The sequence below is a fragment of the Carettochelys insculpta genome, chromosome 17, assembly GCF_033958435.1.
Source record: "Carettochelys insculpta isolate YL-2023 chromosome 17, ASM3395843v1, whole genome shotgun sequence".
NCBI lineage: Eukaryota > Metazoa > Chordata > Testudines > Carettochelyidae > Carettochelys > Carettochelys insculpta.
The window spans coordinates 30,544,738-30,572,375 of NC_134153.1; the positions used below are offsets into that span (position 1 = coordinate 30,544,738).

General features: G+C 45.6%; 1 protein-coding gene across 2 annotated transcripts in view; it reads right to left on the reverse strand.

Moving 5' to 3' along the window:
• Nucleotides 1–27,638, reverse strand: part of TOX2 (TOX high mobility group box family member 2) — a 264,606-nt gene that overhangs the window by 26,644 nt on the left and 210,324 nt on the right. The window contains exons 4-5 of one of the 2 annotated variants that reach the window (XM_075011623.1): nucleotides 25,577–25,816; nucleotides 16,147–16,374 (exon numbers count right to left, since the gene is read on the reverse strand). In XM_075011623.1, the coding sequence (XP_074867724.1) occupies nucleotides 16,147–16,374; nucleotides 25,577–25,816 (468 nt within the window). The remainder of the gene's footprint in view (nucleotides 1–16,146; nucleotides 16,375–25,576; nucleotides 25,817–27,638) is intronic. The other variant, XM_075011624.1, reaches the window with a different exon arrangement.

A 27,638-nucleotide genomic window follows, 5' to 3' on the forward strand; every position in this document is an offset into this window, starting at 1 on the left:
TCGTGCTCATGTCCCCTTCGTTGCACTGTATAAAGGAATACCTAACGCTGGGGAATTTGCTTTGAACAGATGCTGGTGTAACAATGAAATATCCATCCCCAGCTCTCAAATCAGTACCTAACAGCGACCATATTTCCCGGTGATCAATCCGAAACTTTTTTATTTTGTTCTTATGCTACTGTACAATACCGAGGACAGGTTTTCCTTCTCTTTGGTAGCACATAAACTAAAAATGCGCTCAACTCAAATGATGCAGGAAAGCTCGTTCAATGGATACTACTGTCGTCTGTACATGCAGAGAACCAGCAGCTTAGTGCTTGAGAGAGTTTTTAATTTGACAAAGCATAAGAAACAAGGTGCTAACAAGCCAGACGCTCACCATCCCAGTCACTTTCGTTGTGTGCTATGAACCTTCTCACCTCCTTCATCCGCTTTTGTCTTTGTTGACTGTAAGCAGTTTGATGCTGGAACTGCGTCCTCCCTTGTCTTTGGAAAGTGCCACTAAACAGTGGCTGCCAGAGCAATCTATTATATGATAAGTGAACAAAGAAGGCATGACTAAGCTCCTTGCATACCATGTAGTGGTGGTTCCAATGCTCCTGTTTGCACGTGAAACCTGGACAACGTACAAGCATCATTTGAAGGCACGTGAACAATATCATCAACGCTCAGGAGAATCCTAAATCTCTCCTGGGAGGATAGGTGCATGACAACTAGCATCCCGGAAGAGTCGAACATGACCAGCATTGAAGCCATTATCATTCACCAACAACTGCATTAGACTGGTCACATGGTTTGGATGTCTGATCAGCGCCTCCCAAAACAGATTCTGTTTTCGGAGTTGGAGGAAGGATGGAGGCGTGTTGGGGGCCTGAGGACGCGATATAAGGACAGGCTGAAGGCACATTTGAAAAAGTGCAGAATCTGTGTTAACACTTGGAAGAACATTGCTCAGCACCGTTCCCAGTGGAGAGTGGTAATCTGTGAGCAGGTGGTGCAGTCTGAGAGGTCCCGCTGCAGTGTGGACGAGGAGAGGTAGTGGAAAAAAGAGCAGAAAAAACTGCCCCATGCCCTTCCAGCAGCTAGCAGCACCTGCCCCTTCCACAATAAGACCTGTGGCTCCAGAATTGGGCTGGTCAGCCACCAATGGACTCACAAATAGGAGGGTGACAGGAAGACGTCCTACTCATTATCGAGTGACGGCCGAGAGAGGGGGAGAGAGAGAGAATTGAACAAAGGGCCTCATATTAAGCAGTAGTAACAACAATAATGATCTCCTGCTTGTGAACTAGATTGACGCCCCTCCTCTAGGCTGATGCTGCAATGTAATACTGGGGCTTGTAGTGTGTCTTGTGCTATTAAAGGTGCAGCCCAATGGGTCACAACCCCCAAATGAAAAAAAAGGTTTTGTGGTTAAGCGTGGAACTAGGCTGACAACGAACCTTTCCTCCTCATGCCTGAAAAAGCTCCTCAAGAGGTTCTTTAAAAACATAAATGGGCTGTTTCCTTCTTGGCCATATTTACTGCAGTAAAACTCGAAACGGTAATTTCCAGGGAGAAGTTGCACTTTTGAGCTAGTTGTCTCCTTCCTGAAGGCTGCATGTTGTAGGGGAGTCCTACCGGCATTTCCTTGTCTTAGTTGATGCTGAAGTGTGCTGAATTATTAAGGAAACACAAGGCCTCCGGAAACTCAGCACCGTGAGACAGCAGCGACAGGTTCTTCCATTCTGGGAGCCGTCCCTGTGGCTGCACTCTTTCTGAAGCATCTTCCTCCAAGTCGTCGTGATACAGCAGCCACATGGGCAGGGAAAGTGGTTGACTACTTGGTGTATAGTACTTGAGAAGTTACTGCCAAGTCCTGTAATCTGAGGTGTGTTAGATCCTCTTGGGCTGAGTAACATTAGGGGAAAGTGACTCTAGAAATACATCAGCAGGAACTTATCTGAAATAGCTTTCACAGAGCTGTGTGGATGCCGCAGTACAGAAAAGATGTGGATTCATTGAAGAGGGTCCAGCAAAGAGGAACCAAATTGATTAAGGGGCTGGAGCACATGGCCGACGAGGATAGGCTGAGAGATTTGGACTTATTTAGTTTGCAGAAGAGAAGAGTGAGGGGTGATTTGATAGCAGCCTTCAACTTCTGAAGGAGGGGCACTACACAAGATGGAGAGAGGCTGTTCTCAGTAGTGACAGATGACAGAATGAGTAGTAATGGTCTCAAGTTAGAGTGGGAGAGGTCTAGGCTGGATATTAGGGAAAACTATTTCAGTAGGAGGGTGGTGAAGCACTGGAATGCGTTACCAAGAGAGGTGGTGGAATCTCCATCCCTAGGGGATTTTAAGTCTCGGCCTGACAAAGCCCTGGCTGGTATGATTTAGTTAGGGTTGATCCCCTGCTTTGGCAGGAGGCTGGACTCAATATCCCCCTGAGGTCCCTTCCAACCCTAAGATTACATGATTCCATTTATGTGTGGGGCAGTTTAGCCACATAATTTTCAGGAAAAAAAAAAGTCACCATATCCGAGCATGCTGGCCCCTAAACTACATTCAGCATTATGTTAACACAACTGGAGGTAACCTTGTTTAGAAACAGCACCTCACAGCCCAGACCTAGGTGGGGAAGTCTGGTATGACTGAAGTCAATGACCTCACTCCTATTCAAAGCAGCCAGGAATTGACCCCTTAAGCCGTGGAGTCTTATGGTGAAAGCGCTGCATGAGACTTTGAAAAGGTAGGGCTTACGGGTCAGAAAAGCAGATCCTAGAGGAGATGCTCAAAAGCCCTCAGTGTTAAAGAAGCTCTGCAGCAATGTTTGCAACCTTTTCAAGTTTTAATTTAAATATTGACAGAATCATGCGACTGCCTAATTAAAACACATTGTCTCCCAAAGATTTTAATTTCAAAGCCATTTATCAGATTTAAAGATCTCCCAAATATTTTGTGCATCTTCCTTGATAATCTGCCGTGCCTGTTGATTTATTTTGCTTATTTGTAAGCAGAATTCATTAGTCATTTAGGGAGGGGATGGAGGGTGATGGGAGAAGTAAATAGAGTTAGTGATTATGAAAAAAAATTCTGAGCTGTAAGAAGCATATGTTGGAGTCATAATCCTGACATGCCTGTGTCTCAGCAAAGCAGTTAGTAATTGTACCATAATGAAATGTTCTTGTTTGATAACCAGTTAATTAGAGAAGACAATTATTCCACGCCCACGGAATGGCTCTGTGCTGTGCACACACAGAATGACAGGAGTAGCAGTTATCAATAACCTTTCCATTCCAGCCTGGTTGTTTTAAAAGAAACAGTGTTTTCTCAAGGGAGGGGATGGGGGACGTAAAGGAACCCAGAAGCGCCACAGAAACATCCCCCGTCCATCCTGGGGCTGGGATTGATTTTACAATGGCAATTACCACCTGATGGGCTGATTGTCTTTGCCCAGAAAGTTTAATTTTTTTGGTGAAAGCTGGAGGATGATTCTTTTTGTTTGTTTTAAATGACAAATATGTACCAGTTACTTTCCAGCCAGGTGCAGTCTGGTATCATGGCAATTTCTGTTTGTAATGGGATATAATGTGATGACATGAGGGTGTTTTCTGTGTACCAGGTAATAACTGTATCCACAGCTAAGGCTGCAGGCACAGATCTCTCCTCCAGCTGTACTTATTGGCTGTGTCCTCAGAAGGCTGGGCTGGACCCAAGGTCCTCCCTAGGTGAGTGTGGGGCCTGGGGCAACCACCCCCACGCCGCTGTAGGCCCCACGCCTGCTCTGCCACTTTCTGCCCTCACTCCACCTCCATTGCACTCCATTCTCAAAACTCCCAGTTTTGACCAGAGTGAAATGTGCAGAATACATTTTGTTATGTGCACCAAGGCATGTCTGGATGTGTACCACCAGTAGAAACCCACGCTGCCGGCTGTGGGTGCTCTGCTAATCAGCTGGGAAGCATTTGAATCTCTCCTGTGCAGCCGTCCAAGCATTCAGCTTACAGGGCACATAGAATTTCTCTCGTTCTGTTCTCAGGGAGAAATGTTCACCTTCTCACAGCCCGTATTCTCCCCAGGGCACAAAGGACTGCACAAAGCCTTGGAAGGCACTCCCACAGCCTTGCTGCTGGTGTCCAGTTAGTGGTACCAGTTTGGCGTTTGCTCATTGCTAGCAGCAACCAAATCAATGCACCATCGCCCACTACCTCCCCACTGAATTACCCTGGTTCATCATGGCCAGCTCTGTACAAACACGATGACTCCTCAGCCCTAGGGGGCCAGGCTGCCGAAAATTCTGTGCTGTATGTGGTTCCCAACAAATCTGGGCTCCATCCTGGCTGAAATGTCACACAAGTTTACCAAAGGCCTCTGACTCTCCTATATCCTGCAGGGGATAGACACAAGTACCCTGTCAGTAAGTGATGTATCTGATCCAAGCAGCAGATGTCTCCGATTAGATGGGTGATCTATTCTTTTCTGGTGAGTGAATAATTTTTTTTCTTGGGTGATTTATCCATTTAGGATAAACTCCACTCTACTGCCCATGCAGTGTATTTGTAACACACAGATTTTGCTATGGCTGTTGTATATCGCTGCCTGGCCTAGTGAATGTGTCCATTTGTGGGTGTAATGTAGCCACAATGAGCTCTCAGATTCATGCAAACTCACCAAATCCCAAGCCTCAGAATGCAGTCAAAACTGCTGGTGAATTTCATCTGATTTTGCATGAAATCTCTGTGAAATGGTAAACTTCACCTATTTTATGTGAAAGTCCAGTCCCACTGGAAAGCACTATTCACGAACCTTGCACTAATGCTGGTCTAAGTTTCAGGTTTTTAATGAAACCCCAACTCGACAACTTTTGTGTGCTCAGTGCACGCATAATGCAACTTCCGTGAGTCTCCTCTACTTATCCCCAGGAAAATGGAATCACAATGCATGCTGCTGAAGTGCCAGCTCATGCCAAGTTTCCTGGGCTGCACTGACAAATACATAGCTGGAAACCTCTGTGTTCGTACTGCTAAACTAGATATTAGAGTTACGAGAATGAATTTAGACTTAACAAAATGACTGTAGGAAGCTATATGCATTAATCTTACTTATAATATCTGTGTCTCTTCTTACAAGGTAATGTTTAAATGTTTGCTCTGCATCTGTTAGAATGTTTGCTAAGACTGTAAATCCTGCCCATCTGGGGAGAAATCTCACCAAGTGCGAAAAGCTAGTTTATCACAAGAAACGTTACCTCTTCTCTAACAAAGGAAGCATATAGACATTGTGAGGCATCAATGGGTAAAATACTTTGTTGGTTGCTTCTGCCTGTCTGGGGGAAGCAAATGTGGGTCGGGGGGTGTGGAGGGAGGGAAAGGCAGGAGGAGAGGGTCTGCATATCCATGGCTTTGTCTATACTTCTAAAATTAAAGTGCTGCTGCTGTGACAGCACTTTAATATTATTCTAAAACATATAGCAACAATATATTTTTCAATTACATTCTACAAGATGATGCAAAACACCTTTGGAAAAGTGACTGTGACTTTGAAAAGGTTTAACTTAAGCAGAATATTACTCTGTTTTAACTTGGTTCCATCAAATTATTTTAGTCTAGCTAAACCTCAGAAAAGCTAAAGGGAAAGATGATTGCTTCTACATTAAGATAAATACAGTATGTTCATATTACAACAATGTTTAGGTAATTCTAAAACCAAGACAATGTGATTCATAGTTAAATGTAAGTGCTGGTTCTGTTTATTCAAGAATTTCTCTTTATGCTAATGCTGATTTTAAAGTGGTAGCTGGTAAACATGAAAAATAATTAAATTAAAATACAAATGTAATTAAATAACGAAAGTAAACTGTATTTGTCATTTCATGTACCCTGCAATTTTACTGCCACTAACAACTGGTAAATTCAGAAGTTAGACTTATATGTATTATTAAGCCCCCTTTCACTGTGACATTTTCTGATTATTTTATGGCCATTAAAAAAATTGTTGATACAACTAGTCTAGGATCCCTGGCACAGCTGTACGCGTAGCACGGACAGGGTCTTTGCTGTGTCACCTATAGAGCCAGATGGGCACGGTCACCTCAGTGAGGGCTCTCCTCACCCCCTGTAAGGACAGCAGCCCCGGGGGACGCCATGCTACTAGCACCAGGTCCAGTGCTAGGATATGCCTCCTGCATTCTAGCATGACCTCTTTGCCCACGTTTAATACACACCACTGGCTCCAGGTGGAACAGCTAGCCCTATAGGAAAGCAGTGCCGTGTGTGCCTCACCCCGGGAACCCCGTGCAACAGCCTCTGGCTGTTCTCAAATCCTAGCCCTTGTCACTGCAAGCCTGCCACCAGCAATGGGCAGCCTTTGCCTTTCGTTAGACAGAATAGGACAGCCTGGGATGTAAAGATGCAGCTCGCAGCTAGAACCTCGTCAGTCCATTGAGGGAGTGTGTGAATGGTGCCTATCTGGATAACCTAAGCTCGCCTCGATGGTGCAAGGCTCGATGTTGGCATCTTGCTGGCATTTCAAGAGGTGGCCTCAAGGCCACGCTTGTTCCAGGACAGACTCTTCTCTGTAGAATTTGAAGAGTTCCTTTCAGTCCAGTTCTCAAAATCTGCAACAGCTGGGGCACGTCTTCACTCCTGGAAGATCGATCTGGTTATGGTTTGATTTTGTGCGCCTAGTAGAGACTCGTGAAATCGAGCTATCAGTGGTCAGCAGTCGACCCCTGTGCTCCCCAACATCACGATGAATATGGGAGGTGGATGGAGAGAGTTTCTCCCTCCGTGAGGACAGCCAGATAAGTCGATTGTAGATAAGTTGATTGCAGTGACGCAACAGCCATAGCCGGAATTGCATTTCTACAATCAACCTTAAGGTCCAGTGTAGACCTGGCTTTACTGTCAAATCAGCCTGTTCTTTTAAACCTCCCTCTCTAAGAGTGTGAAGATAGCTGCTTAATGAAAAACAAAACTATAACATTGTGGCAAGGAATTATACATTAGACATTTATTATATTTATTATTATTTACACCTGGTGTGTTTGATGCCCAAAGGGGTTAAGAGGGGAAGGAAACAGTACAAGTTTCTGAACAAGTGTCCTTGAGCAGTACCCAAGGACAGGGAGATTGCTAATCCTGTATGCCACAGCATGATCAAATCACCAGGCAACAGATATAAATAAAAAAGGCAGGAAATGAGGAATTTAGATACAAGTGTGTCAGAGGGAAAATGAAGATTCATTGTGAAGAGGCTGGGAAGAGAAGAAGGAACAATCTGACAAAAGGCACAAGTGATAAACCAGAAGAAAAAAAAAGGCTTAAGAAATACACGGCGATGACAGCAGCTTTCTAATCACAGATATTCCTAGATGATAGGTTTTCTGGCAGAATATGCATTCTGTTCCCCAGTCTGTGTTTGTCTTTCAGTTCGTGCGGGAGAAAGAGAAAACATATTTGAAATGGGACGGAAGCAACCTTTATTTTGCTTATTTCATCAGGAGAAAAAAAGCAAATTTGCTTTGTGGGAGCAGCAGCACCTGTTCAATGGCAAATAAACGGCTACAGCTTTGCTACTGCAGTGCATATAATCATTATCAATCCAAAGGAGAGAGGATTAACCCTCTGCTTGCTGGCCGAAGTACACAGCAAACAACAGTGTCCCGCTTCAATCTGGAGAGCTGCCGTGCGTAGCGTCTCTTCAATTAACACATGCTGCCAATCTGCCAGCTGTGGGAGGGAATTAGATTCTGTCTGCCTGGAGAACTGGCACTGGGCCACCTCCTCCACCTGGAACGACTGGATAAACTATGTAGTGATCATGACCAAACCACTGGCCCGTGCAAGGAACTTATGGACCTTCTTTCACCACCAAAGAGATGGTGGCTGGGTTCACTCAATGCCATATCTACCTTTAAAACACAGCATACCGGCACAGGCTGGTCAGTGCATTTGTGATACTTGATGACCATGTCAAGAACGCAGTGGCTATGGTCAGCTACGAATGGACCCATAAGACAACCAGAGTCAAATCCCTCCTGCCTCTTCTCTGAATGGGCTGGCACCAAAGAAACCAAACCTGCAGGGTGAGCTTTGAGATCCTCTGAAAACATGAAATAAGAAGGCTTGGAATCTCTGTGAGAGCGAAACAGAGCCACAAAATCCAGCGGGCTGTGGGAAGAATCCATTTCCGCCATAAGATAAATGGTGCACAAAATATTACCTGGATACGAGTAGTGTCCTGGGAACTCATTTGCCTTCTTTAAAATCATAGGCTCATAGAAATGTGGAGCTGGCAGTAGCCTTGAGAGGCTGACACATGCAGCCTCCTGCAAGGAAGGGCCACGGAAACCAAGACCATCCCCGCTACGTTTAAACAACAATTCTTCTTAAAAACCTCCAGTTACGGTAATTGCACAACCTGGGTTTAGCAGAACAATACTCAAACCACTGAGCTATCCCTCCCCTGAAGTTACCAAGCCCCTGTCTCAGTCCCCTCTACTCAGGGCTAAACATGCCCATTGGATAATTTTCCTTGCAGATTTTCTAAGGCTTTTATCCTTTTTGCATCTCTCCTCTGGACTTTAATTTGTCAGCATCTTCCACATAGCATAGGTCTCAGAACTGGACACAGGTACTCCGGATGGAGGCTCACCGGTGATGAGCACAAAGGGACAGTTACCTCCCGTGTCTTCTGGCATATGACACTTCTGTTAATACACCTGAGAATGACAGTCCTCTTTTTTCAAACATTGTTGACTCATTAAAAGTTCAATTCACTAAAATCCCCAGATCCAGCCAGTTACTACTCATCTTGTAGTTTTACACTTCATTTTTTTCCTTACTAAGTTAATACTCTGCCTTTGTGTTTACTGAATCACATCTCACTGAATTCAGACCAGTTCTCCAATTTGTCAAGGTCATTTTTAATTCCAGACCTGTGCTCTACACCCTCTCCAACTTGGTGTCATCTGCATACTTGATAAGCACACTCCCCACTCCATTATCCAAGTCAATAAATGAAAATACAGGTTGAACCTGTCTTGTCCCTCGGGACTGGACTGGTGCCAGATGAGAGAATTTGCTGGACCTTGGGAGGTCAATATTGTCTACCACATTACCAACACTTCTACTGCTTACTGGGCTCTTAGAAGACATTTAGAGGTGAAGTACCGCTAAACAACAGAACATTGACAGCCAGGATTGGTGATTGTAAACAAACTTTACGGGAGCATGGGAAACTTGGTCACTCCCATGATAAGTTGTTGTCCGGCTAATTTAGTATCATGCTGGATTTCAGATGTTGCCAGGTAACAATGTGCCGGACTACAGAGGTTCAACCTGGACTGAATAGCAGTGGACCAAGGACTGACCCTTGTGAGATCCTACTAGATACAACCTCCCAGTATGGCAGAGATCCATTGACCATTATGTTGTGAGTACCATCTTTTGAATCAACGGGTGATTGTAGAAGTTCCATCACTGGAGATACATAAGAAATCCAGGGGACTGGACTTGATGACCTCTGGAGTCCCTTCCAGTTCTAGGATTCTCTGATTCTATGAATTGGTTGTGTACCCACCTCACAGTCATTTCCTCCAGACCACATTTCCCTAGTTTGCTTATGAGAACGTCAGCTCATCTTGATCCACCATACCTTGCAGATCCCAAACTCTGAATGACCTCAGCGGGAGCTGTGTGTGTGCAAAGAATGCAAGGTTGGCATCTTCATGTTACGCCAGCTATGCAGTAACTTTCTCGGGACATATCCCTAACTCCATCGTTTTCATACAGGAAAACCCCTGCTGGGTTGATGAGCACTTTGTCCAAGCAGTAACTCAATGAAAATTGAGAAATGCCTTCAGATTTTTGTTCGTGGCTCATTCAGTTTTATTATTGTAAGAGACTCTTTATTATGAGGCTGAAGTTAGTCTTTCTAAACATGTCATTCATATTTTGCAGGGGCCTTACTGTGAGATGATCTCTCTGTACAAAATGGTAATATTTTAAACAATGTCATTTCAATTTCTTTCAGAGACCTTATGGAGAGTAAAAAAAATCCTCCCAATGACTGAAACCAATAATGAACAATGAAGAGTTTCTTCAAAGGGGTGTGAATTGTAGTCTAGAGCTGTGAGTAAGGATTCCTTGGTTTTATTTCAAGTTTGGCCAAGGATTCTCTGAGTGACTGTTCTAGCCACTCACCTTCTCTGCCCTGTACTTTGCCTAGCTGTTAAATAGGGATAATGGTGCTTTACAAAGGACTGCTTACACTAATACATTAATCACAGAAATGTAGGCCTGCAGAGGACCCTAATAGCCCAGTCCCTGCACTGAATCAGGACTATGCAAATATCATTCTTGACAGGGGTTTGTCTAACCTGTTCTTAAAAAAACCCTAATGACAGATTCCACAACCTCCCTGGGTAATTTGTTCCAGTGCTGAACCATCCTTACAGTTACAAAGCCTGATTCCTGCTCTGGGACCCTCAGGGAAACGCCCTGTATACTGTGTGTTCTAAGCATCAGTCAGTGTTTTCATTTATCAAAAAGTTGTGTTAATTTAACCTGTCTTTTTTTCCTTAGCATTTGCTTAGGAATGTAAGTAAAGGAGACTGGAGATACTAGCAGCTTCACTAAGAGAAAGCAAATAGAAACAAACTATAGTCCAGCCAAACACTTCAAAAGCCAACTGTGCCCATCTCACAAACCACCAGTGAAGCCCCGGAGTCCAAGATAAACAGCGTCCTCTTTGCCTGGGCCACCGGCAGAGGGGTAACTCTAGCAGGAGAAATGTATACAGATGGAGACAAAGGCAGGAAGTTAATATTTAAGCATCCAGACAAGGAATAAAGGAGTTAATTAAATCAATTAGAAAGAGAGAAATCAAGCCACTTATAAAGCATATGTAAAGAAGTGGTGAGTGCCACTGCTATGTTGTAAAGGGAAATAAGGGAGAATTAGCAGGGAAGAAAAATGAGCTGATTTAATTCCTCCTGCTAATCAGAGCTGAGCATTCACACCTTGCTCAGTCAGGGTTTACACTTGTGTTTCCATGATGTAAATCCAATTTTCAGCTGGGCTGGAATTGGGTCTCCCATCCACAGAGACATTTTAGTGTATTAAGAAAGGAAAATTTAGTGAGGGTAGAAATGAAGTGGCAGGAATAAAGGCAAAGAAAGCTGCTGACTCAGAAGCCTAACATGGTTTCTTCTTTGTGTCTTTAACTCACGTATATCTTGGAAGGGGACAGATACTGAAGGCCAAAGCCAATCCCTGCTCCGTAGGACTACAGGGCTTAGAGCCTGGCATGGCAGAGTACAGGGCTGGCAGTGTGGTTTGAGCGGGCTGTATGGATCCTGCCATCCTCACCTTCCACTGGATGATCCAGAAAGTAGACCTTTGGTGGGGTGCTCCAGCGCTGGAACTTTGGATGGCTGCTCCATAGTCTGGGAAGGTACAGTCCTCTCCTGGAGCTCCTTGGAGCTAATAGGGTTAATTTAGTCCATTACACCTCTGGAGGGTCCTCATTCATATGGCGTGGTCATAGGATGATTTGTTGTGAGAGTCAACTACAATCTACAGGGGAAGGTAGGTTTTCAGCTGAATATTAACAACCAGAAGTGAAAGTGGCTCCATAGGTTAGTGATGGGAGGGAAGGACTGATTTGCAGATGAACATGCAGTTCATGTAAAAGTCACTGACTAATGTGGATGGAGAGAAGTTGAGTCTGCGGGTCTGATTTTTGTGTTCCTGGCCCTGATAAGGATTACATCCATGCTACAACAGTGCAACTGAATGCACATCAACATGTATTGGGAGATAACCCAGTCAGTGTCAGTCTTTCGGGGTTCGATTTCATGCACCCAGTGAAAATGCACAAAGTCGAACTATCAGGGCTCAAAAGTCAACCCCTGTACTCCTTATTCTCGTGAAGAGTAAGGAAGGATGGCCAGGATGAGTTGATTTCAGATATGTCGATTCCAACTGTGCAATGCTGTAGCTGGAATTGCGTATCTAGGATTGACTTTAAGGTCTAGTGTAGACCTGCCCTGAGATAAGGCCCAAAGTCAATGAGCAGATAGGGAGGAAGTCAGACACGTGGAGGTGGAATAAGGCCACAGAGAGATCTGCAAAGTAGGAGTGCCCTTCTGAATTAGTTTAGCAGCTGTGTAGGGGAGGTGCCTGAGTTAAGGTGACAGTGAGGGTAACACTGCCAAGATTCACAGATCTGAAAGGAAAAAAAATCACAGAAAACTTGGGAAGTGCCAGACCAGGTCAGACTTAGGACCCTGTTCCCCAAAAGTGACCAGTAAAAGATGCAGCACAGCCAGGTGCAAGAAAGTTGTGGAACAACTTGTGTCAGGTGAACTTTCTTTCTGTCCCACATTACTAGTGATTGGCTCATGACTTAAAGGATGACAGTTGATAGCCATTCCAAAACAGCTCTGTTTATTAAAAACCTCAGTATCATCTCTCTAGGTATTCTCATTTTCCATATAAATGTTCAACTGTTATTGGAATCTCACTAAGTTCCTGGGATCCATGATATCATGTGTTCCACAGGGCAATTACATGTTATACGAAAATAACCTTCTGGACATCTTGCAGTACACAGAGTAATGAGGCAGGAAGTCCAGTGGTCAAGATTAGGGCAGGGTGAAGAATTTCAGTAGAATTTCAAGGCCAGAATGAATCCCAGCAAGAAGATGGTCCTGGACACCTTACAGAGAGCTAAGAGGTAGGAGGACAGAGAAAGCATGAGGTCGAGAGGAATTCCACGCTGTAGGAGCAAAGCAGAGATGAATGTGCCACGTGAGAGCAGGCTCAGAGAAATGGCATGGACTACTTAGGGAGAAGATTTGGGGATTGTTTAGTAATAAGTTATGGTGTGTCCAGGAGACAAGACACAGAAGCAGCAGGATGGAGAGGATTGGCCTAGCAAATCATTAGAAGGTTCCTTGCTAGGGCCCTACCAAATTCACAGACCATCTGGTCAATTTCACCGTTACAGAATTTTAAAAATGGGAAATATCATGATTTCAGGTATTTAAATCAGAAATTTCCTGGTAATTGTGGAGGTCCCAACCCAAAACGGAGCTGGGGAGGGAGGTGGTGGGGGGACTGTGGTGCTGCTGCCATTACTTGTGCACTGCTGCTGGCAGCAACACGGCCTTCAGAGCTGGGCCTCTGGAGCATGGCATATGCTGGTTGGCAGCCCAGTACTAAAGGCAGAGACATCACCAGCAGCAATGCAAACGTGAGGATGGCCTGGTATGGTACCGCCTCACTTCTGCTCTGCTGCCTGCAGAGTCAGCAGCCACCATTCTCTGTCCACCCATCTCTGAAGGCAGTACAGAAGTAAGGGGGGCAATTCCACCATCCCCCCAAATAACCTTGCGATGACCCCCCCGCCCAGAAGCTCCCTTTTGGGTCAGGATCCTCAATTTGAGAAACTCTGGTCTCCCCCCATGAAATATGTATCATACTGGGGAAAAGCAAATGAAAGAGCAGATTTCCTGGGGGTAAGGAGAGCCAGATTTCATGGTCTGTGACACATTTCTCATGGACATGAAGTAGGCAGGGCCCCAGACATTACCATAGAAAGGGATGTCCAAGACTTGGTACAATGACCTGAGCTGGTAAAGTTCATTGTGTAAATAGTCACAAGAGTATGGATTTGATTGTGCAAATGCTGATCACAATGCTAGCAATCATGGTAAACTCAGTAGGACTCTTTCCATGAACAAACATTCACTGATGTGACTGCCTGTGTGTGACGAAGGCCTAAGGTCTGCACATACTGACAGACAGCACCTACCAGAACTAGACTGACCATCTGGTTCAGCCTGCAAAGGACAGGAAGCTTGAAACATCCTTATTACCCACAATCTAGATGTCATTTGAATATTGATTTTCTCCACCAATTCTGGGTTTCATTTACAGTCTATCAGGGCAAATGATGTATGCTCTCTATTGGTGTTTTTACTTTTATACGGGTTATAGATTTTAGAATTTAAGAAAACAATAAACATCAAGGAACAGCCAATACAAACAGTATGGAAGACAGTATGTGAGCCTCATGCAGTATGGCAAAGACAACAAGTGTGGAGAGAACGTGTGCATTAAATAAAATGGCTTTTACCCCACTGGGATGGAAAACATCCAGCAGCTTGTATCTGACCCAAAGCAACCGGAATGATTTCTCAGCATAGCTGTCATTTCAGTTGTTCTGTTTGCTGCTCCTGTTTTTGGAGGAGCCACTGGGAATCCTGGCCATGGGATTACTGGAGATCAGGGAGAGAGGGTGCGGGCACTAAATTGTCAGCAAGAGTGTAAAGTGAGGGTGCTATGGTGTGAATTTCTGTACAGCCTGGTTCTGAAACCAATTGCAGGGAATGTCAGATCTCCTCTCCCTCTGATAACACACACCCTTGCTATCCAAAGGCACATGGGTCTTCAAGAGATGCAATTACAGGGCTTTTGTAACCGATTCAGCATCAACAAGAACAGCTAACCCGAGCTTTCTGAAGCAGTGGCACTGGATATGAGGCTGCTAATCTGGAGAGAGGTTACAGACGTTTATAGTATAGAGAAGAGCCTCCCAGCAATGCGTATTTTACATGAATGACTGTAATGATGAGACCTGAGAATTTCTCAGTTTTTGCATGCATGCAAGGCATTTCTATTGTCTCACATAATGTTTATTAATTATTATTCAGATGCAATTACTTTCCTTCCCTCCTCTCCTTGCACTGGCACAAATGAAGGGTCCCTTTGCAAAGGACAAGGCTAAGCAGCTCAGTGCAAAGGCTCAAGCTATCTTCCCCCCACCCTGCCAACCAAATGAGGAAAGGGGACAACTGCATAGGGGCCCAGTGTTTCAAAGGCCCAGAGCTCTTGGCTGCCACCACTGCTGCTGTAGCAGTGACTGCGAGCTCCAGACCCCTTTGAAATGCCATGGGACTGTCACTCCATGTGGCGTCTGAGGGCCGAGGGGTGAACCCAGTACCATGATTGCCCTTGGCATGCCCCTTCTGCCTGAGGCTCTGTCCCTGGAAGCGCAGAGCCAAACCAACCAACATCTTGCCCGTGGTAGCTGCCAGCCCTGATGCTTCTCCCAGACATTACACTGGTATGAGCCTGATTGTATCCACAGCGTCCCCTCTCCTGCACAGGTGGGAAAGGTTCTCTGTTTGTGGTTCATATCCCATACCCTTTGCCTGTGCCACCGCAGCCCCAGGAGCAGGGGACCCAAGCCAGAAGAGAGGGAGGCTTGGGCACATCACCCCAGACCACCCACCACCAGCTCGATGGAGGTCAGAGCAATAATAAAGCTTTGGAGCTAATCTGCCCTAACACCATCAGTCTAACTCACCCTAGCAGAGTACCTGCCTTTAAACATCTGTACAGTTCTACTCCATGCCCTAGGTAATATTAGTGCAGCCATGGGTGTACTCTCTACATACTCATTTAGGGACTATCACACACACTACAGCAAGGCCGCTTATGTGTGAACTGCAAAGACGTAACTAATGGATGCACTGTGTTAACAGCTGATCACCTAGCAGGTCTCTGACTTGTTAAGCAAGCTGCAATTCCTACATTCAGGCCTGCAGGATGGGAGTTGAAACGTTAGCTTTAATAGTTCAGGCTCTGAATGCAAATCTTAAAAGTCTTGCCTGCAGGAGCCCTGCCCCAGTGTGCTCACTGGAAGATGTGATATGGACAGAAGCACTCAGAACATACTCAGTAGTGACTTCTGAATCACACTCTATCAAACAGCATTCAGCAAGTTGTGCACATTCCAGGAAGAGTCCATAAAACAGTCTATCTGTGATTCATTGCAGCTTCTCTGTGATATAGTTGCTCCTGGGATTTATGTGTGGTGAGAACTTAGCTCCACTGTAATCATCCAGGGGGCAGGTTACACAAGTGCTGTAAAGAATAAGGAGCTCAAAGCTGTGAATGCAAACCAAAAAGCTTTGCTTCTAGTGGCAAAGAACACTTCAGCAATATTCCTGAAAATAGCCTTCATTTTTGTGTAGGCACCTTTGGATGGCTGAGCTCCAAACTGCTCCTAACAGGCTTGGCCAAACTAACTTACTAGATGCAGAAAGACCAAACCAATTCAACAGCTGTAACGAAACAGTTCAGAAACTCACCTGCTTCTGTTCTTCTCCCAAACTGTCCCACATGGATGCAACAATTTTTGAAACATCTCCGAATGTAGCATTTGGGTTTTGCCCTTTGATAGCTGCTTGCGTGTCTCTGAAAAACAGGGCATAAGCCGACACAGGCTTCTGGGGCTCGTTGGGGTCCTTCTTTTTCTTCTTCTTTTGGCTTTTGGGTTTCTTGCCCAAGTCCGTTGATGGTCTCTTCTCTCCAGTAACCTGCGAACCCAAAAGGGGACCCTTTAATGATCAGTTTTGCCTGAGTGGGGTCAAAGATTCAGGTGGCATTGGGAACAGGATGAGACAGGCAGCCAACAAGGAAAGAACACAGGATGAGCCTGCCACCATGACCAGACTCTCTCCCCAGTAACGTCCCTTTTTTAGATTCATAGGTTGGAAGTGACCTCAGGAAGTCATCAAAACCAGCCCCCAGCCCAAAACAAGACCAATCTCTACAAAATCATCCCAGCCAGGGCTTTGTCGAGATGGGACTTAAAATCCTTTAGGGATGGAGATTCCACCACCTCTCTAGGTAACACATTCCAGTGCTCCACCATCCTCCTGGTGAAACAGTTCTTCCTAATGTCCAACCCACATCTCCCCATTACTAGACCACTGCTCCTCATTCTGTCATCTGCCAGCTCTGAGAACAGCCTCTCTTCATCCTCTTTGGAACCCCCCTACAGGTAGTTGTAGGCAACCGTCAAACCCCACCTCACTCTTCTCTTCTGTCGAGTAAGACTTTCACTTGTACAAAGAGCTTGTGAAGTTCACTGGTCAGTGAGGAGAGGAACAGTGTGACCCTGGCTAGGGGAAGGCCTAATAAAGCCTTCCCCAGCTACCCATCCCCACTTGCTAACACAGGTATCCTATTACTCCTGTCCTGAACCACTCAAGGTTCCTGCTGTACTTACTGTGTACAGTACGAGCACAACTCAGCCAGCACCTACTGTTCTTCAGCTCCTTCTCACCCGATATCTTTCACCAGCTCCACTCTCAGACCTCAGTGACTAGCCAGCTCCTTACACCCCTGAGCACTTCATCACAGTCATGGGGAGGGGGCTACAAGCACTGCCAGCATGACAGACACAATGCAGACACTGAAACACTGCGCTCCGCCCCCAACACACACCAGTGCAGAGCTTGCACACACTCACCCCACAACAACAGGACAAGTGGCACCTTGGAGGTAATTTCCAAGTAAGCGGTCGTCTATCTTTGTGAAAGCACTTTATACAGTGTTGCACGTTAAAGACCTGCATATGTTGTGTTAAACAAGCAGACTCAGCTTCCAAGATGCATCAGCATTCCATGGACTTTGAGAGCAATGAAAAGACTGAGGTAACTGCAGCATCTGGCAAGCTTCCGAGTGAGCACAGCCCCCCTCCTGCATTCCTGGCTTAACTAAACAACCACCAGCACCACAGGGAGTTGGGTGCCAACGGACAAGGGGATCAGAGCTGCGTTTTGCTACCCATGATTACCAAGCCTCATCAGATCACTGTACTGGGCAGCACTTAGTGGGACATGTAATCCACTCCCTGTACTATAACAGAACTGAATTCATTCTCCCTGAACTCTCCTTGAAGAGAACCTAAGACTCAGCTGCTACAGAGGCAGAATCCTCAGCTTCCCTTCTTTGCAAGCTGCTGCTCCATGCTGGCCCCCCAGGCTGTCCAGGGTTTCTCATGGTGGGGATGGGACAACTGGCCAAGAGAACAGTCCTAAGGCAAAGAAGTAATAAACTGGACTTGGAACCCGAGAGTAAATTTCCACACAGAGGGCATTAGCTCCAGGCGATGGCAAGATGAACTATGGGTAAGAAGACCAGGCACTGGCAGTAGAAAAATCCCTGAATACTGAAGCATACGTGCTCACCACTGGAGGAACGAGACATGTTTAGGCCACTTGCAATTCACACACTGAGGATCACTTTGTGTTCACATAAGTGAGTTAGCTGCAAAACAATACCTTGTGAGCCTGGTGGCAGGAGAAGGGACAGTTAAAGAATGCAAGTCCCAACCCCGTCTCTTCCACCCCGAGCCCCCAGCCCTCCTGAGTGCAAGACTGTGTCCCTTCTGCAACCTTCTCTCCTGGGAGGCCAGGAAGCCGGGCTGTCATGGCGCAGCCCTAGCCATACTGGGGGTCAGGGCGGGGGGAATGTAGACAATTTCGGGAAGGCAATGCCTTCCCTTGCCTCCAATAGCCGGTGCCCATTCCTGTGAGGCAAGGAAGCATTATACCCATTTTAAAGAAGGAAACTGTGTGACAGAGAAGTTCCTTAACTTGTCCCATGTCAGCAGCAGAGCCACAAACAGAACCTGGAAGCACAGACTGCCAGTCCTGTGTTCTAATCCCCAGAAACACTTCCAGGGAGGCAGAAAGCCACCTACCATTTCTGCTCACCAAATGGCGACACTTCCTCCAACAGCTCAGAAATAGATTAGGACTCTTAATCGTTACTCACTTCATCGGGAAGATGATTTTAAAAGAGGGAATTAGTTACTTTCGTACCTAAAAGTTCTTTGAGATGTTTGGGCCCTGTCTGTATTCTGCTGGGGGTCTGCATGTGGTCTGGGCCTCGGAATCCAGAGAAATTTGAAAGGAGAATTTGTTGACCTGTGCCTGTACCTTCACTCTCCTCATGACTCCAACTGCCAACATAAAGGACTGGATGGACTGACCATCTCTCTAATTCCTGCTCTACTGTGAGGGCAAGGAGGGCGAGTAGTGCAATGCAAACAGGGAGATAACTTCCTCTTCTTCGCGTGCTGGTCCCTGCGTGCATTCCACGATGGGTGACAGCCAAGCAGCACTCAAGCAGGAGGGTGTGTGAGCATGAAGGTGGCAGAGATGGGCAAAGAGCCACTGTTCCAAAGGATGCACTGACGGAGCAGTGCTGCACCGCCTCCAGGCTGCTGCACCATTAACACCAAGTTGAAGTATTTCTTGAAGCAGCACCACAGATATCACTTGTGCTCTTGTGGAATGAGCCCCCCGTCCCAGGAGAGGGAGGCAGACAAGACAGGGGATAGCAGAGCAACAGAGAGACATCAATGTTGCAGATAAATGATAAAAAGCAATGTTCTGGACTCTGGTGGGTCCAACCTGGGCCACCACCAAAAGGCATGGGGAGAGTGAGGGTGTAGGTACAGAACAAGGGACAGGCACATGGAGTTGTAGTCACCCTATGCAGTCACCCAACCAGGCTGAATACCAAGTCATGAAGCATAAAATGTAACAAGACAGGGTTGTGGGTCTGTCTACAGATGGTCTCTGTCCTAACGGCTTTGCTGAGTTCATTGCAAGCATCAGAAGTGCTGGGAAACCACAAAGCTTAAGAGGACACATTTGAGCTGGCACAGTTCTAATGTTCTCTGTTCTTCAACTTTACACTGGCCATTTAGCTCAGTCCTGGTGCAGTGCCATTTGTCAGACGAACAGTTGTCCATGACTAGGGGGGAGCACAAGAAAACCAAGCCCAAATGAGAAAGAAACACACTTTTAATGTAAAACTGCCGATGGGATAGGAATGGGATTCCTGGGGGTAAAAGGTCATCTTATTAGGAGAAATAACTTCACAATAAGCTTTCATTTTGTGGGAGAGTTGGATGACAGTTTATCTCATTTTAATCTCAGTTAACCCAGTTTTGTATGCCGGGGAAGAAAGCAAACCCTCCAGCACTCACTGGACCTAGTGAAGCTTGAAGTGGAGGAGCCTAGAACAAGAACAAAAAATAGTGGAAAAAGTGAATAAGGAAAAGTTATTTATTGGTTCCCATCACATGAGAACTAGGGGGTCAACAAACAAAACTAATGGGAAGCAGGTTTAAAACTAACAAAAGGAAGTTTTTCTTCACTCAGCACACGGTCAACCTGTGGAACTCCTGGCCAGAGGAGGCTGTGAAGATGAGGACTTTAACAGGGCTCACAAAAGAACTGGATACATTCATGGGGGTTCGGTCCATCAATGGCTCTTAGCCAGGATAGGTAGGAATGGTGTCCCTAGCCTCTGTCTGTCAGAGACTGGAAACAGATGACAGAAGAGGGATCACTTTGATGATGACCTGTTCTTTTCACTCCCTCTGGGGCATCTGGTATTAGCCACTGTCAAAAGACAGGATACGGGGCTAGATGGGCCTTTGGTCTGACCCAGTCTGGCCATTCTTATTTTTTAAGAACCACCAACTCCCAGCAATTACGAGGACTTCATGATCATTACTTACACAGAACCCTAAGTGCCCACGTGGCACTCTACAGACACATGGGGGTCTCAGTCTTTCGCAGAGTGGTCTGTGCAGCTCTCATGCCCACGTGCGGAGCAGTGAGCAGAGTTACACCACTGTTTAGACGTCATTTTCGGCTGAAGAAGGAGTTTGGTGCAGCGTGGTATGACACAGTCCTGCTAGAGTGAGGCATCTCACAGGGGGGCAGTATGTAGGCTTCCTGCCAAAGAACATGCTTAAACTGCCTGATCGTTAACACTGGTACCCGAAGCCAAACCTGACCCAAGGCCCAGGTCACAGAATCACACTGGAGAGGAGGAGACATGTGAGATCATGTAACCCACCCCCGTTAGATTATTCTCCACAGTGGGACACGTTGCTCCTCACCATTATGTCTGTGACAGACTTATGCAAAATGGGCTATCAGTATAACTCTGCATAACTCCAAGATGTTTTGGACAAGATGTGCCTTGAGACTTATCATTTTTAATGGGATAAGCTGCTGGTTCTATAAATTCTACTTTTGTGCATGTATCATTTTGCAGTTGAAGCAGTGAGTATGGTCAGCATATTTGTGTTTCAAAGGGTTGTCCCTGTGAAGACCTCAACAGGAGGTGTGGCTTCCCCATTGTGAGAGTATGGCTTGTCAGGGGCTAGCAGTACTTCGCCAACAAAGGGCCTTTAATGGGCTCTAATCCACCTCTGAAGAACTTGGCTGTGAACATGCAATCCTGCAGACACACAATGACTGATGGCCTAGAAAGGACAGGGAGAGGTGACCTGCTCCTGCCATTGTCTCCTTCGAGGAGTACACTGTTACACAAGGAGAACAATGGAATTCCCTCTGCAGGCAAAAGGTATAAAGAGGACCCCGAGGTTCCTCCCTCTTTTGCCTTTAACTTGCCTTGGAAACTGCCTGACACACCTTGAGAAATACTGAGAACTTTACTGGAGACCCAGGTCTGATATAAAGATTTCAACCGACAGAGACAGCTGTTGAGGGTAAGAATTCACAAGTTACTAGACTCTCAGGAGAACAGAATGAGCAGTGTGTTCTCTCTCTTGTTCGAGTTAGTAACTCATTCTGAGCTGCTTTTTCTGATCGGGAACCCCATAAGCCCTACTGTTTTCCTTAATAAAAACTCCTTTGTTTGTAATCAAGCCTGGAGTAAATAGCTATTACCTGGGCAGGGCTACCACTGTGCATGTCTCCCTTTTACTGTCAAAGGTGCTTACCTAATGAGCCCTGCCTGTGCAAATCCTTTTGCACACAGAGAGACGGATTTATTGGGGGTTTTGATCCCTTCTGGGGGGTTGATTTCCAGGGTGCTCTGCCTTCGACCTGCTCCAGCCTACAGCTGTGGTTAATCAGTGTCTGTGTTGCTCTGCAGGGGGGTGGTAAACCCATCCCTGTGCCTTGGCTGGGGAGACTAGAGGCTATGGCCCCTCAGAACAGGGTGGTGGTGGGAGCCCTACAGAACAGGAAGGCAGGTGTCAGTGGCCTGATCAGCACACTGGGGAACAACCCAAGGGGTCTTCTGTGACTGCACCCTGCCACAAGGCCTGCTCTCTGCAAGCACCACAGGAGTGTACTCACCCCACAGGCAGTGGGAGGAGCACAGTCATGGCCCCACCCCTTTCTGTGGGGCTGCTGGGTATGCTGCAAAGACTCGGTGCAATGTCCACATTCTCCCTGCCCAGGCACTGGGAGCTCAGGAAGGGATTGTATGTTCTGAGGTCCCCTGGGCTGGCTGAACACAGCCCCCTAATGGAGCCAGTGGCCTCCTAGCCTACTCTGGGGCTTAGTTTCTGCCTATGGGTTCCAGAGCCTAATGCCCAGAGCAACAGGAGCGGCTCTAAGGACCAATGATGCAAGTGGGATCACTCACTGGGGCAGCTCAGCATGGTTTGGATTCCCTGTTGCTGACTGTGAATGATATTTTAACACGGGACTGTGCTGTGTTGGTTATCCAACTAGAAATGCCCTGAAATACCACACTTCCCTCCATTGGAGAGGCGGTACACAGAACACTAGATGTAACACAAAGAATAAGCTAGGATGATTCACAAGTCAGAGCTATTACACTACAAACAAGCTGCTTTGCTGTCATCTTGACTGCTCTCAAATGGGCCGGGGCTTCGTTGGTCCCATCTGCAGGGAAATTTCCAAAGCAAAACTAATCGGGACTATACCTGCTCCCCAGATTGGGTGAGTAAAAACTGAAGGTTCATCCCCTGGAACTACTAGGCTTGGAAAGATACTAAGCTCTTTGGCTGGGGTAATCAAAGGAACCTAAGGGAGTGTAGCCCCCAAAGGGTATGTCTGCACAACAGCCTTATTTCAAAATAAGCTATCCTGGAAGAGCTATTCCTGCCATGGAAATTGCCTGACACACGTTAAGAAATACTTAAATTTCAAACTAATGCTGCTACATGAAAAATGCACTTCAAAATAGCACTCAGCCATTTCAAAATAGAGCATCCAGACACAATAGAGCCTATGTCGAAATAGAGCCAGCGGACACAGTATCATTTTGAAATAGGCTCTATTCCCTGTCCACATAGCACCTATTTTGAAATAGCTATTTCAAAATAGGCACTATTCCTCAAAGAATGATTTCAAAATAGCAGTTGTGGTGTATAAGATGCTAGGATAGTTATTTCGAAATAACATCTGTTATTTAGCAAAACCCCTTTGCTGTGTGGAGCTAATACCATTGGCATTTTCATTAGCCTTTCTTTGGAAACTCTATTCTTATTCTTCCGTGGAGGTGAATTTAAATGACTACTCTGTGCAGACAGGGTAGGGTCACAAGAACGTTTAGTTCTACAGAACCTACTGGGGAAAACAAAACAGCCCCATTCCTGCCTTGAGGCACAACAGAAATGACACTTTTCAGCCTTGAAGTACTGGAAATGAAGTCAGTTAGTGCAAAACATTAGTGTGCTTCTTTGCTCCTGAAATCGGAATGATCTACCAGTATGTTGCTTGAAAACCTGCATCGACCTCTCAAGGCTCTGAAAATTCTCTGCTGCAGGGATCTTGCGTGACACCTCTTGCAGTGGGACACTCCTCTTCCAATAAGAGTCACAGATTAGTTCAATGTTTGGTCTCTGCTCTGGTTTCACAGAGGACTGGCTTTGTGGAAGCAGAAAAGCCATCCCCTGGCACGAGGACCATTACGTAAGTGCCAATATGATTTTCTTGGTAGATACTTTAATTCCTGTTTATTGAAAATTGTTTTTATGACCTGTTGTACAGAGGCCATTAATGGCCATAAAATAATGATGGATTGGTCCCTTTAAATATTTCCAACAGCTGTGTATCTAGAGAGAGCAAACAAAAAACGCAAAAGACCCACAGTGACTCCAGTGCTCTCTACACTGTGGTTTCTTTCCTCTAGGAAACATAGCACTTGATTATTGCTTTGTCTAACTCGCTGTGTGGTATACAGGATAAGGCAAGATATATATTTATGATCAGAAAAAAACACAGGATTTTGTAAATTGCCTTAACTGCCTTTCTCCAGGAATCTGACACATCCCCGAATTCTTTTTCCCTTATATTCAGGACCGACTCGTTGGACCCATAAGAAATGTATCCACAAAAAATCAGTGAGCTCATAGGTAATGCTCCTGTATTATCATATTATCAGGCTGAAACCTTGAAGTGAATTGGTAAAGGTATATTGTAAAAAGCTCCAGCAACCACGGAGTGTAGTTAGCCTAACACTCACAGTGCACTGGGGCAAAGAGGCATTTGCTTTAAAGCTAAAACCTATTTGCATTTTGTAACCCCAGAGCTGTTGGTGATGCAAAGCTGCACAGGGCTATGTCAAATGGACACAACCAAATTCAGAAACTGCAAAATTGGAGGAGTTCATAAAATACTCTAGCTTCAAGCAAACATGTATTTTCATTTCTGCAATTTGGATGAGATTTGCATCCAGAAACATTTTTTGAAATGTCCATTTAATGAAAAGTGAAATGTAAACTAAGAATAATTTTTCCTGACATTTCATGAGAAAGTATTTGCTAGTTTGCTCAGCCTTAATAGTAGAGCTAAACTGTCACCATATTAATTGTTACCCTGGGTAACATACACACAACCTGTCACCATTTGATCTTGAGGATGATTTTTTTCTGGGAATGAAGTTACCTTGTCAGCAAACCAGTGATTCTGGTAACATAGTGTCATCCTTAGAAGTAATAGAGAACCTTTCTACAGAGGCGTAACAAATGGTTCAGCACCTTGCAGAAAGTTACAAATCTAAACCTCAAAACACTCAATCATTAGTGAGCCTCATGTATCATGTACACAGTCATTACAGCTGTACCAACCCAAACTACTCACATCTAATGAGAGTCAGGAAAGATGTTTGGACAAGAGCACAGAGTTTGCTCTGCTAGTACATTTTTGAGACATATATGGAATGACTATGCAGTCCTAAGAGGTGATTTTTTTATTTTATAATCTTTTGTTTACCCCTTTGTTTACCAGTTCTCTCCCTCCACTCAAGACAACTCACATCCTGGCTTCTGACCACTAGCCAAATAAGAATGCCAAGCAACTTTTACTATGTCCCATGTCTGTATCAATTTATGAACTGTCCTGTGGAATAACCGATTGCTAAAAAATTAGCCATGTGAATTAAATGACAGACTATTCTTTCTTTGTTATTTGCCAAGTGATTAACTACTACCTATCACTTCCTATGGAGCCAGATAAATCAGCCACTAGATTTTTGCTTTTCTCTCCCAACACAAAATCTAGTTTTACAAATACAGTCTTTGAAACTGGAAAAAAATTGAGCATTGAACCATGTATTTATTGTCAAAATCCTAATCTGCAACAACAATGTAGCATGATGTATCTGGCAAGTGCACCAGGAAAGAGAAGACTTAAGGGAGGAAACGTCTCTCAGAATTAGAGACTTTCATTCCTTTAGTTGTTACATGCACCAACCCAGCACAGCAATGTTTGATACGGTTTGCAAATTTGCTATGCTTTCCCGTGTCCTGGCCCAGAGATATTCTCTGTGTACAATTTTTCTGTTACAGAAAAAAGTCTCTCTCTATGGAGGAGAAAAACAAAAGGTCTGTTCTCTTCTTAGAGTGAATTATTTCTAGCACTGTAAATACTTGCTGTCATTCTCTTACTGTACGTCTGTCAAAACAGGCATGGGTGCACGTACCTTATAATGTGATTCTGTCTCCTCTTCCTGAGTAGAACTGGAGGGAGATGGTGTGGCAGATTTACTTCCAGGGGGTGATGGGGAACCATGGGTAACACCGCTCCTCATACCCATCTGAGAAATCAGCTGTGACTGGCTGAGGGCACTCATGTGACCGGCTAACATCCCTGGTCGATTGATCAGGGGGACTTGACGGTTGGAATCATAGGAAGTGGCGTCTGAGTGGACCATCTCCTGGATCTGAGTTAGGAGAATATTACTTTTTAATTAAAATGTATTTTTATTGTCTTATAAAATTACTTTATGATAAACTATTATTGACTGATTTAGAAATTATATTACAGAACTGGTAGAGAAAAATCTTGTTCCTGCCCCTTTCCAAAACAAGAGCAGAGAGTGAGTTGGGAATTGTATGCTTGGCATTTCTCCTTCCCATAATCTCCCTCTGGGAGAACAAGGGTTACATCTGCCCTGCAGCTAAGGATGTAACTCCCAGCCCAGACAGATGGAGATGCACTAGGTCTCCTGAGCTAGCCCACTGGAAACAGCACTTCAGTGCTAACTGCCCACGTACATCCTTAGAGTCCCAGGTGGGATTGTGCTGGGGCAGCCAGCCCAAGCAGCTGTCTTGGCTGCTGCGGCCACCCCATGATGCTATTTTTAGTGCAATAGGTCAAGCAGAGCTGGTGTCTGAGGTGGGAATTACCTCTCTCACTTGCTGTGTAGACATACCCTCAAGGATTACAACATCAGGACTTAAGCAGGACCAGGAAAACGTTTTTGTGCATGCACCAGCAGAGAGATGCGTCAGGCTACAACAACGGGAAGAAACTTCCCCCAGGGATGGGCTACAGCCAATTTGTCCAAATGGCGGGTTGCACATCCTCCTCTGATGCACCTGGACTTGGCCTGAGGATGCCAGACTAACTGGACCAGTGTGAGCACACGTATAATGTGCAGACACATAGCAGGCCTCTGCTTTTCACAGTGCAGCCCTGCTCTGCGCAGGGATGCAAGGGAGCTGTGATTCCTTGAGCATTGCATGCAATCAACCACGGGTCCTCGGTTAGAAAACCAAGAGGTTCAGAACATGAACTTTGTCACATTTCACAAGCTGCCACAGCTTCTCCGTTCCCCTCCTCTCTGGCTTAAACAGAAAAGGCTAAGCAGCAATAAATGGATACATCATATGCTCCGGAGCCAAGTCCCTGGCGCTCCCTGGACAAGCCTGGCTTTGGCTGTTGTGCAGAGGGCAGAACATAATTAGGTTTTGTTGCACAAGTTTGTCATTAGAACACACTGCAAAAATTAATCGCGGGGGAATTCTGCAATTGTTACATTTGGAGCTAGAGTAAAATTGTACAATTCCTCCCGGGCTACCATCCCCACTGCCTCCCCCATCACATTCCAACTTAAAAAATAGGAAATAATGATCATCCCACTACAGTTCTATGGGCCAGATCCTTCAGTGGGATAAGTCACTACAGTCCCCTGACATCTCCAGAGCTGCACTGATTTCCACCCGCAGAGGATTTGGCACCTTGCTGAGACATCATTAGCATAATAAAACCCAAGGAGATTCCAAGCCCCAGGAGCGATTGTGTCCTGGGCACATGGGGGTCTCACACAGTTTATTGTACAGACTGGCCCAGGCACACAACAGACCATAATAAGAACAGGGCCCGGGTCTTATTGCCCAGCCTCCTTACCTTACATTGCTCTGATTCCTGCCCCATTTCTTTCACAGAGGTTCAGAGACTCATTTTTAATTTTTTCAATAACAGGGAAACAATGGGTAAAAACTCTCCCTTTGTCATAAAGGTCCTGGTTTACAAGCAGGGGTGCCCTTGTGGCAGGGCTGAGCCCTCTGTCGGCAGACAAATCAAGGAACTTTTATTCTATTTACCTACTAAAAACAGCCCTCCAGGACATGGAAACTAATGGTATGAAACAACCAACACTCAGACCAAAATCTGTCTCCTCAGACACCAAACACTGTCCCAGACAACCCCACCTTCCCCCACCCCCACCAAAATCTGACCCTACATAATCAGACATCCTG